The 11,675-nt window shown below is 35.6% G+C and overlaps 1 protein-coding gene across 1 annotated transcript; it reads left to right on the forward strand.

Moving 5' to 3' along the window:
- Positions 1 to 984: 984 nt before the first annotated feature.
- timm8b (translocase of inner mitochondrial membrane 8 homolog B (yeast)) lies at positions 985 to 1,819 on the forward strand. Its single transcript, XM_079607704.1, has 2 exons — positions 985 to 1,268; positions 1,362 to 1,819. Exons 1-2 carry the CDS (start codon positions 1,149 to 1,151, stop codon positions 1,527 to 1,529), a joined length of 288 nt encoding a protein of 95 aa, XP_079463830.1. The 5' UTR covers positions 985 to 1,148; the 3' UTR covers positions 1,530 to 1,819.
- The last annotated feature ends 9,856 nt before the right edge of the window (positions 1,820 to 11,675 follow it).

Raw genomic sequence — 11,675 nt, forward strand, 5'->3', positions numbered from 1 at the left:
TTTTAAAAGCTTTCTTAATATGTGAAAGAAAAATTGTCTTGATATATATTTGAATTTCTTTTTCAAGAACCAAAAACAAAGGTTGGGTGCTAGGCCTACTATACATTTATGTAGGCCTATGAAATGTAGCAAAAATCTAAATTACATTTATAGTATTCTTTCATTTTATTTGAGGGGATATTAACCAAATACAATATACAAAATATAACGTTTCCTAAACAAGAAAACATTTATAAATTATAAATCGTCATTTCTTTCGAAAATTTCCTTACATGAGCACAATGGCAAAATAACCGAGTCAATGTTTCAGCCAACGTATCGCAAAAAGAACAGGTCAAATCAATATCCTTTTTTAATTTAACAAGAAAATTATTTACATCTGTGTATAAGGTTTTGAAAGTTAGTTGCTGAACTTTATTTACCAATAAATATGAGTTTGGTAAAGTCCAGATGGCCGTCCATAAACCTCTATTACAATAAACAATATTGGCATGGCGACAATGGACAAAAATGTTTATTCTTAAGTAAAGATCGTATTTTATTAACATTTAAAACTATGGGGGCAAAAAAAAAAATTCCCAATTGCAGTAGTATAGGCTTATCAAATCAATCAAAAGCAGAAGGGGGCGCAATACTGTCTGTTTCGGGTATTAGCTCTGATTAATGCCAAGACCCTGCTGTTGGAATCGCATATGCATAACAATAGAAAACATCCTTGGTGTCACTGGAAATTTATGGACATTATGGATCTCTTAATTTAATAATAGTTCGACTCTTATTATGCCTGCTAAAAAACATATTTCAAAAAATTAAGATTTATTTAAAAATAATAGGCTTTGTCCCAAATTATCTATGGGCCGAGGTGAAAAGTTGTGCTTATAGCAAGGACCAATACAGCAACATTCGTTTTTGAAAGCAAGGTAAGTTCAAAGGGTTTTTGAAAATGTTGTAATTGCAATTAAAGAGAAACAGACCACCTCATTTGGAGAAGAAGCAGCCAGAATTCTTTCAATTTCAACCTAGTCATGACGTCATATTTCTGCGGCGGAAGTAGTTCCCTTTACGTCCATGCCTGTCAGCGACAGCGAGCGCAGTAGCTTTGTCCTTCTCATGTTCCTGTGTATATAATCTGTTAGTAAAGTCTTACCATGGCTGATTTTAATTCTAGCTTTGACATGCCGTCGTCTAGTTTATCTGAAAACGCGGAATCTGCGGAGCTCCAGCGTCTGATTGCGGTGGAGCAGCAGAAGGCTCAGTTTCAAGCCCAGGTAACGTTAACTTTTCAGTGCCGCTTTACTGTCATTCAACACCAGTATTAGCAAGTCTGGTTGCTTTAACTGTGTTTAACGCTCTTTTCCTAGGTTCACAACTTTACAGATGTTTGCTGGGATAAATGCATGGAAAAGCCGAGCTCTAAGTTGGATTCACGAACTGAGACGTGTCTGGTTAGCTGCGTGGAGCGTTTCATCGACACGACGCTCTCAATCACCAACCGCTTCACGCAGATGGTGCAGAAGGGCGCGCACTGAGTGAAGCACGCCGTCCTCAAGGACAATTGCCACATATTCTTTATGTTCCTGGTGTGCGTCCTGGAGACTGTTTTACTGCATTTTAAGGGTCTGATGAACCCTTTTTCTTTGTCGGAAAAAAAAAATGTTCCAAAGCCCTTCCTCATAATGTTTATGATATGTGTATAGCGGATCTATAATGCAGCCTGCAGCGAACGATTACTTTAGCTGGAAATGGTCAATAGCCTACCCACTTAATGTAAATCTGACTGGTTTGATTGTGAATAAATAAATAATACTTTTCAAAGTAATGAGGTGAATTATCTATTTTGCAAATGAACAACAATATTTGTGAGTTTTTTTGTTTAAAAGAAGAGCTTTGATTTAACTGATTTATAATCAAAATAGCGTCCCCTACCACTTGCAGCTACATTCTCTGATGAAGTGTTTACTGGTGTGAGGGTGGGACAACCTGTCAATCACAGTGATAACAAAGACAACAGTCCAATTAATTCCCCATGGACAAAATCAAGTCATTCCCTACATCTTTTCGTGTTCAATTAACCGTTTTCTATAAGTCACAATATAGAAGAAAAGATTTGTAACTTCATGGTGACTTTGGATACCTCAATTTAATTGTAGCATAAAAGTTACAGTGGTTAAGCTCTTTCTTTCTTTCTTGCAGTACAAATAAATACATTTATTGGTTATTGACCATAACATGAAGCATACTTAGTTATCGGCTTATTATTGGTATTGGCCAGGGTTTTAAAATTAGTATGCAATGAATGATTTTTTGCAAAACATTTATACGTTATTATTTTGGATGTTAAGCAAAACTGATGATAATGAACCTGTTCAACTAATTTTTTTTTAGGCACAAGGTTGATTTCCATGGAATCTAGAATTGATGATTGATGTCATAGTTGCAATATACTAAAGTGTGATAGAAAAGTTCAAGATCCTCATTGCAGTTTGACTTTGTTGGTCAATACTTTCCTACAGAAATTGCCTCTTGGATTTTCATCAGCAGTCAATTAGACAGACAATGGCACGAGATAATAAAAAAGATCATAATTACACACTAACTCTTCCTAATCTTAAATCAGTTTAATCAGATTCTGGTCTACTCTAAAACCCCAAATCCTGTTTTGCCTTCTAATCCAAAACAATACCATTTTGTAAGAGGACTCCATACAGCAGGATTAATCTTAGGGCAGCAGAGGTCTGCTTCTTGGCTTTGATGCCCCGATGCCCTTCTTTGTTGTTTAGTGTGCTCAGTACAAAGTGGCCTTTGATAGAGCTGTGTGTGTAAATCTTGCAGGCAGGGCTGCTTTCAGCCGTTCTAATTAAAGTCAGGAAGCAGATAGGTTAGCTTAGTGCTCTAAATTGATTATCAGAGCATACAGGAAGCCTTCAGGGTCCTCAAACAGAGCCTTTGATGCTTTGAAGGTAACGGACTGGACACTACCACACATTCTTGGAACAAAAAACGTATTATACGACAGCAAAAAATATATTCTAAAATCCATAAATTATATGGGATCAGATTTATAATTTGGTTTTATAATTTAATTGGTAACATAGTGTGACACCTTACACTGTAAAACGTTGCCTTACATTTTTAAGTACAATCAACTTGGATGTTTAAGTCATTTCAACTTAAATGACATGAAACTGCCATTAAAAAAGGAGTTGAATCTTGTATAACATATATATATATTGTTTTTTTAATTGCTTAACTTATTTTAATGAGTTAAAGCAATGTAAAAACGTGTTGTCAATTTATCGATCATATTTTTTTACAGTGTAGTTTTTAATATTAGGTGGACCATTGTTTAAATTATCTTTACTCAACCAGGAAAAATATATAGGGCAACAGAAAAGATTTTGCTGAAATAATTGTTCACACTTACTTAAAAAAACACACTAAAAACACACTAAAAATCGCTGAATTCATAGGCATTTTTGTATTATTTTGTTTATTATTTATTGAATTACTTCATTATTATGTCTATTTTTAGTATTATTAGCATTCAAACATAAGCTAATAATGCAAAATCGAATAAGAACAGAAATGTCAAATACAAAAACACTATATTTTTTAATGTCCTGATCATTAAGTTGTTTTGGCCCTTTTTCTAAATACATCAGAAAATGTCATAAGCAGTATTCAAACTCGTGTTTCTGACATCATTATCATTTTAGTTCTAAGTAGTTTTTGTTATTATTAAAGGTGTCTTTCATTATTTAAAGCGCATACGAACAAATATTAACGTAAAAGATCAATATTCGTGTTTAATCATTCATTTGAACATAAATAAAAGCCAGCACTTCTGTGTAAGTCAGTGTGAGACAGAAGCTAGATGAGTTTGTTAGCTTTGATGGCTCAATCTTCAGATGCTAGTTATGTTCTGATGAAAGATTTGACTGTGCAGCGGGAACACAGTCTTGTGATGTAGGATTCAGTCTCAGTCTTATCAAGGATGCCCACTATGCCTCAGTTCTCTCTTCAAACACTTTCTTCAAAAGAGAACCCTTTGAAAGAAAAATACCAGAGACATTGTGGCAAGATATACAGAAGAGTGATCAAAGAGTATTTTCAGAATGGTTGACATGTAAAATCCTTACCCCCTTTTCCATTTTTCTGCCTCTGCATATGGAGTCTACTGGATTAATTTTTTTTTTTAACATCCGGATATAATAGGTTAATAGGAAACAGTATCTGATACTGCAACAATCCTCATATCTTTTTTTAATTATATGGAGAAAATAAATCCCTGTCCCTAACCTTCACAAAGACCCACTGTAAAATTATGCCAGGCTGAAGCTTCAAGATCAACAACTTCTTAATTAAAACTTGTGTATAATAGGATCTAAATCTGGCATGATCTGCCATCGCTCTTCCTGTGTCAGTCTGACAGAGTCTGAAAGAGCCCTAGTGTCTGAAGCTTCACTGTACACGTTGAGCCTGACACCTCAGGGACAGTGGGACCTGTGTTTGCTTTGGACAGCAAAGGGGCCGTCTGGGATATCCATCCTGGTTTGGCCGCGCTCCATTCTCTGTCAAAGTGCTGCTGTCAGTGATACACATTCATTATTTCCTCTGAAATCTGCGGTACTTAAAGGGATTAGGAACTCTGTGTCAATGAGGTCACATAGCCATCAGTGCTTCACTCAGCTAACAAAATAATACATTACAAATATCAAGTAAATGTTGTGATTATGTCACACAAAGTTTCCCAGTTGATTCAACCTTACACTTCAACCTCATATAAACAAGCAATTATATTTGTGCAAAAAATTTGATTTTTTTTTTTTTAAATACCATAATTCACAACAAAAAAACTGAATATGTATCCTACAGTGCCCTCCACTAATATTGGCACCCTTGGTAAATATGAGCACTGTGAAAATAAATCTGTTTTGTCCTTTTGATCTTTCTTTTTTTTTTTTTACTCACAAAATTCAAACCTTTCATTGAAGCAAAAACAATTGAAAGTGGGTGAAAAAATGTACATTATGAAATTAATGTTTTCTCCAATGCATGTTGGCCACAATTATTGGCACCCCTAGAAATTCTTATGAGTAAAATATCTCTGAAGTATGCACTCATATTTTAAAAAATGTTTAGCACACCAGAGTAAATAGGAGAATGAAATTGTCCATGAGTTCCTGTTCCACAGGAGTTTAAATATGAGGAAACACAAAGGCCAAATTCCCTTCCCATCCGTCACAATGAGTAAAACCACAGAATATAGTTCTGATGTGCAGCAAAAAATTGTTGAGCTTCACAAATCGAAAGTGGCTGTAAGAAATTAGCTAAACCTTTCCCACCATCAGGGCAATAATTAAAATGTTCCAATCAACTAAAGATTTTACAAATCTGCCTGGAAGAGGATGTGTGTACTCTATATTGTCTTAATGCACGGTGAGGAAGATGGTTCGAGTGGCCAAAGACTCTCCAAGGATCACAGAAGGAGAATTGCAGAGATTAGTTGAGTCTTGTGGTCAGAAAGCCTAAAAGAAAAATCTAACAACCCCTACATCACCACATTTTGTTAGGGAGGTTTCAAGGAAAATCCTCCTCGCTCATCCAAAAACAATCTTCAGCATATTCAGTTGTCAGTCAGACACGACTGGAACTTCAAAAGGGACCTGGGGGCTGTTCCATAAAAGCCGCTTAGAAAAGCGGGGATTAAAGTCCAAAACGCGACTTGAATAAACCTAACAAATAAGTTGGGGCTAAAGCGGTTTCATAAAAGGTAATTCAAGTTCACGCAATCCCACTAATTTGATCCAGGTTTATCTAGTCTAGATAACTGCGTGTGCACGCGTTTCTTAAGCAGCCCTGGAGGTCGATCATAGATCAAATCGATCCACCATCAAACTGCATATATTTTGTGCTGTTTTATGCGTTTGAGACATGGTGTTTGCAAAACTTACATTTCACAGGAATATTCTCCATCTGAAAATCTTAGAAAGTCGTGCAAATAGTTCCATTTTGCTGTAAACTTCACATTGAACGAGCGCTGCTGCGCGCATGCGCGCCAAATCGGAGCGCAATAATTCTGACTAATATACATTTTGCTTTGAAAATTAATAGGCTGTGCGATATTTTATAACACCAGAAATATCTTCTAATTATAATAATTTATCTTTAGGATGTTGGATCAGTTGCAGTGAACTTATATCTCATTAAACTTTTATACTTATAATAAAACAATTGAACAGAAGTAGGACTAATTCAGGGAAGAAATTAAGAAACCAAATATAATAAAGATACAAAATATAGTTTTGAGTTTAGGACCTAAGCTACTTAAAAAAGATGACTTATACTTATTTAATTAGAATGCTGAGAATTACAGCTTTTAAAGCAATCTTTTTTTTTTTTTTTGGAGAAAGCAAGAAGGTTTGGTTAGATGTAGTTTATACAGTGCATTATGGAGAGGATAACATGAAATTAAGAGCAAAAGTATACATTTTGAAAAGATATGTGCAACTCTAAAATCAAAGAATATTCCATAAAATAAAGGAATACATATTAGCCTATAACTAAATAACCTTCCCTCCCTTAATTCTAGTTATTTGTTATTTTATTTATTTACTTATTTAATATTTAAATAATATTACTTTAATAACTTATTATGAATTATGTGTCATTATAAGAGTTTGATATAAATATGTGAATGTTTTTTTTTTTCCATTTTTTTTTCATATGTAAAAGTGTCTAATGTAGGCTACTTAATGGTTGTTGTTCTAATAGTTTTTAGGTGTTGGTGGGTATTATCACAAAAGAAAAAAGTAGAAGGAAAAATAAGATTTATTGGGGGGAAATACTATGTCTTTAAAGGAACTATCCATTTGTATAATTGTGTTAAATGTATTTGAATTGAAAGACATAATAAAGTACATAATATATATATATATATATATATATATATATATATATATATGTTAAAATATTGGTTGTTGGACATTAGATGTGCCTTAGAATTTTAAACCTACAATTTAGTGTATTTTTAGGATAATAACTGTAAAGGGACTATTGTAATGGGGTAAATCAAGTGTAGGTTAATACAATTACTAAGCTCAGATTCATCTTACCAGTTTAAATGTATACTGTGCTTTTGTAATTATTTATTTTAAATGTTGTGTTTCATACATTTTTAAAACTATCTAATTAAATCACAAAACATTCAGCCAGTAAGAAAAGTAAACCGGTAGGATATATATGTGTATATATATATATATATATATATATATATATATATATATATATATATATATATATATATATATATATATATATATATATATATATATGTATAAACCCCGACATATATATGTTTTTAGGTCTATATTGTCTAATTTATCATTGTAGCCTTAGTTGATTTTCTTTACCGTATTTTTATTTTTGGACTTATAGTGGTTAATAAAGTCAAATAATGGTATGAGAGATTGTCAGTAATTGTGTTCCTATTGGTCAGTGTTAGAGGATCTGTGTAACAACTGAGGCTTAGCCTGACAGTTAGCCTGCCCTGGACCAGGCTAGTTTCCCAGCATAAGTTGCCAGGGTAACTGAGTTTGAACTATTTTAAGTTTGCTTTATGAAACAGAATCAACCGACAATAAGTCTGACTAACCAAAATAAGTCTGGCTTATACTCTAATCTTGGTTTATGGAACAGCCCCCTGGTTCTAGATGAAAAACAAAACAAAAACAAAAAACACCTTTTTGGCAACAAACCCACCAGATGGGTTTGATGCAAACAGGGGGAAAAAAGAACCCCATGCCCTATTTTTTTTTTTGCTGGAGGACCTGGACATCTTGTCCGGATATGTGGTGTCATGGATTTAGTAAATACCTAGATAAAAATTCTAAACCTTACCACTTCTGCTAATATCTTATAATGGCCTGTGGTTGGATTTTCCATCAGGACATGATCCAAAACAAACATAAAATCAACACAAAAATGTGTCACTGAGCACAAAATGAAGCTTCCGCCTGACCTCTATATAAAATGAGTGGGCTGAAGGATCCGGAGAGATTCTGTATGGAGGAATGGTTTTCTCAGGTGCTCTCCATAATCATCAGGCATTGAAAAAAAAACTCAGAGCTGTTACAGTATAAAGGATGTTGCAATTTGGGTGCCAATAATTGTGGCCAAAGAAGGGGGGGGGGGGGGGGGGGTCGATTGCTTTAGCTAGGCTACTTCAGTGAAAGGTTAGAATTTTGTGAAATTTTTGGAATGAAAGATCAAAAGGATAAACAAAGCAGATTTATTTTCACAGCTGATATCTCTGATATCATGATTGCAGGCTATGTGTAGGCTACATGAATATTCACAAACACTCATGGGTATTTCACGAGTTCACACTTACATATAATTTGAAGGGGTAAAGTTTAATGCATATTTGGCGTGCTGTCCGGAGGGAGGGCTCCGAGCTCAGAGTTCGGCCCGAACCCAGAGTACTCCCCCCCCCGTATGTAAGTGTTTAGGAATAGAAGCGTGGAGAAGGGGTGGTGGAGGGAAGCGTGGAGAAGGGGTGGTGGAGGGATGCTGCAAAACTGTCAATGGAATGAGGTGAGACTGCTGAGTGTATATACCTCTTACCATTGATTGCTGAGTGCTCTCCACTTGTGTTAATTATCTGTGTTAATTATCTGAACGTGCTCCTCCCGAACCTTTTTAATAAAACATCATTTGTTGAAATTTCACCAATAGCCTACTACAAATCGATGGAAAAAACATTTTTGGGGGTTAATTAAATTAAATTACCATAAAAGTCTAGTTCATTATACATTTTGTAAACTTATTTCACATAAAAGCAACAGAATTTATATTAGGCTACAACCAGTTTATTAGCAACAAAGCACATGAGCGTGAATCACGATCTCAAATGAGCCTGATAATGACTAGCACCTCTGTGAACTCAGTAACGACTCCTATCGATTCATTTAGTAGGCCTATGTCTGATTCAAACCGCTAACTCAACAGCGGTGCCACTTCACGTTTTTTTTTTACTGACTCGTTGAGAACATAGACAGTAAAAGAAAGGTTGAGAAGAACCGTTTATATACTGTCTATGAGAAGAACCAGTTCATTTCCGGGTTGTGCGCAAATTGAACATTGCGGCTCGCGCTGTGTCTACATCTTGTAAAAATCTTTGACTGTAAAAATAGGTCTACATGTGTTCCCTGTTGCGTGCAGGAAACACCAAACAATATGACATGACGAAGAACACACAAAAAAGTTAAAGACTAAATTTAAAGTTATTGTCGCATTTGCGAGTGTTTTAGTCGCAGCTTGGAGCCCTAGTAAAAAAAAAACACACACACAAAAAAACCCCAGTGGGCCTAACGTTAACTGCCGCGATTTCTTTTCTCCACATTCTCCTAAAGAAGACACGCTATGGACCTCGTGTACTTTCTGACAGAGGATGACAGACGGATTCCCATGATATATGGCAACATTTCCCTTACTGAAAAAGACAGCGTGTACCCTGAGGGCATGCATGCTTCAAACATGCTGGCAATATCCTATACAGCAGACAAACCCAAGCAATGACGCAAATTTTGTGTTAGTCTAGAGGTCAGACTAAAGGGCTTGTGTTTACCTAAGGCAGATGCTCATATCCTCGACTGCTTTCATTGATCTGTTTTTGCCGCAGGTGTCTGTTGTGAATGACCTCACCTGAGTATTAAGGGGATGAAGTCATTATTAAATTAGTTGCTGCAGGGCCTCTCCACCCAGCAGGTGAGCAGGTTTTGTTTGACTTTGTTATGTGTATCTATGTGTTGTAATGCCTCTCAACAGTATGAATGTCTTGAAGGTACTGACTCAGGACTTCTGTTCTCCAGGGAATTGTTTTTATGTAGCCTACCTCCGAATATGCGTAGTATGTGAAATTTGCTATGTTACCACTAGGAGACACTGTTCCTGCAACAATATGTGTTCTGCTAGGTTGTAAAAACCCTCCTCTGACAGTTGTGTTGACAATATAATCCACTTAAGTTATGGATATTTAGACTAGAGACATTGTTCAGATGGGACAGCCATGTGGACTATATAAGAAGCAGCATGAATAACTTCATCATTAATCCCAACAGTGCAAAAAGTGTTTTTCCTCACTTCTTTTCTCTGCATATGGCTCTGTTTTGTTTCATTAGTTTATTTTCATTCAAATAGTTTAGCATAACAGTATGGAAAGGATTGATGGCTCAGCCCTGGTTGCTAATATAATGTGTTTTTCTCGTTAAGAAACAAGCGTTAAAAATTAATGACATGGTGCTTTATGATGCAGTTATCATGGTCAACCAAGTACTTACAGTTTAGAGTTTAACAACATTCCTTTCATTCCTCAGAGCAGATATAAACTTGTATGACATGCGTAGAACACTTAATGGTTTTACCATCTTTACTTGCAAACATGTTGGAACCTCTAAATGGTCAATCTGAGAGGAGAGGATGCCTGAAAACAGATGTCTATGGTTATTTCAAGTCTTTATTAACCATAATATGAAAGAACATCGGCACACCCCTGGGAAAAAAAGAAGTGTGGGCAAAGAGGTGTACCATACTGCAGTATATAGCAAAACAGAGTGAAGTGCTTTGCTCAGGGACACACGCCAATGTTCAGAAGACATGGAGGAATGAGAACTTGCTGCCTTTTGCTACAAAGTCTCTTAAGCCTTTGTTTAAGTCCACACGGTTTCTTTTAACCGTCATCATGTCATCTCTCGAAGAAGAGGATTTATGTTTTGCAAGTCGTAAACAACAATCCCCTTCTCTTTCATCGCTCTTTTCTTGTTCTTCCTCTCACACTGTTTTCCCCCCTCTGCGACTCGGTTCTATTCCCTTTATCTATTTTATTGTCACAAGCAGTGTCACACACATACTGTGATGAGAAGCAAAGACCCATGGCAGTTTACGTGCGTGTTTGTGTGAGAGAGAGGGATGATATTTGAGGATGTCTGAACTCACTGTTCTCTTGATACAGTTCACTGCACGCCACTGTGTTCTGCAGAGCCTGGCCGTGTGGGTGATTGAGGATTGGTGTCCAGATGTGAACTATTTAAGTAGAACATTGTCCAGCATGCATAAACGTGTCTGTGTGTGTTAGATCCAGTAGCACATTCCTCATCTCTTCGATTTTTATGCAACCTCAAAAAAATCTTACGCATAAGAATCTCTTTTTCCATCTGTTATGTATGTTTATGTGTCTGTATTCAGGCATTTTGAAAGAACAGCTTGTGAATAGCCCATCTTTCCCTCCCGTTTAATCCTTAAAGACCAAAGCATCGATATTGAATATTATTATGTAAAAAAAAATTACGGTTATGAAAATCATGCAATGTTTAGTTTTGGGATAAAGTTTTTCCTGGACCTCAATGACCTGACTGTAAAATACCTGATACAGATCTGATACAGAGTTGTATTGATGACCTCTATAAAATCCTTCCCCGTATGCTAGAAAAGCTGAAATGTAGGCTATGTTCAGTCAGAGTTTCATTAGACTACATTGAAAATCATTTGGAATATTTAGCTACAATGTAATTGGGCTGTTGTGTGAATAGTATTACAATTGGTGGTTCGAAAACTACCATTGTTCCATTTATGCATAATAATTTATCAGTTTACTATTTTATATATTTATCACTAAA

This window comes from Phoxinus phoxinus (genome assembly GCF_949152265.1).
Source record: "Phoxinus phoxinus genome assembly, chromosome: 3".
Lineage (NCBI taxonomy): Eukaryota > Metazoa > Chordata > Actinopteri > Cypriniformes > Leuciscidae > Phoxinus > Phoxinus phoxinus.

What these genes read in the sequence shown, in the direction of transcription:
- timm8b (XM_079607704.1), top strand. Translation starts at nt 1,149, where the DNA reads ATGGCTGATTTTAATTCTAGCTTTGACATGCCGTCGTCTAGTTTATCT. An exon ending in AGGCTCAGTTTCAAGCCCAG is followed by an intron (nt 1,269 to 1,361) that starts GTAACGTTAACT and finishes CTCTTTTCCTAG; the next exon opens with GTTCACAACTTTACAGATGT.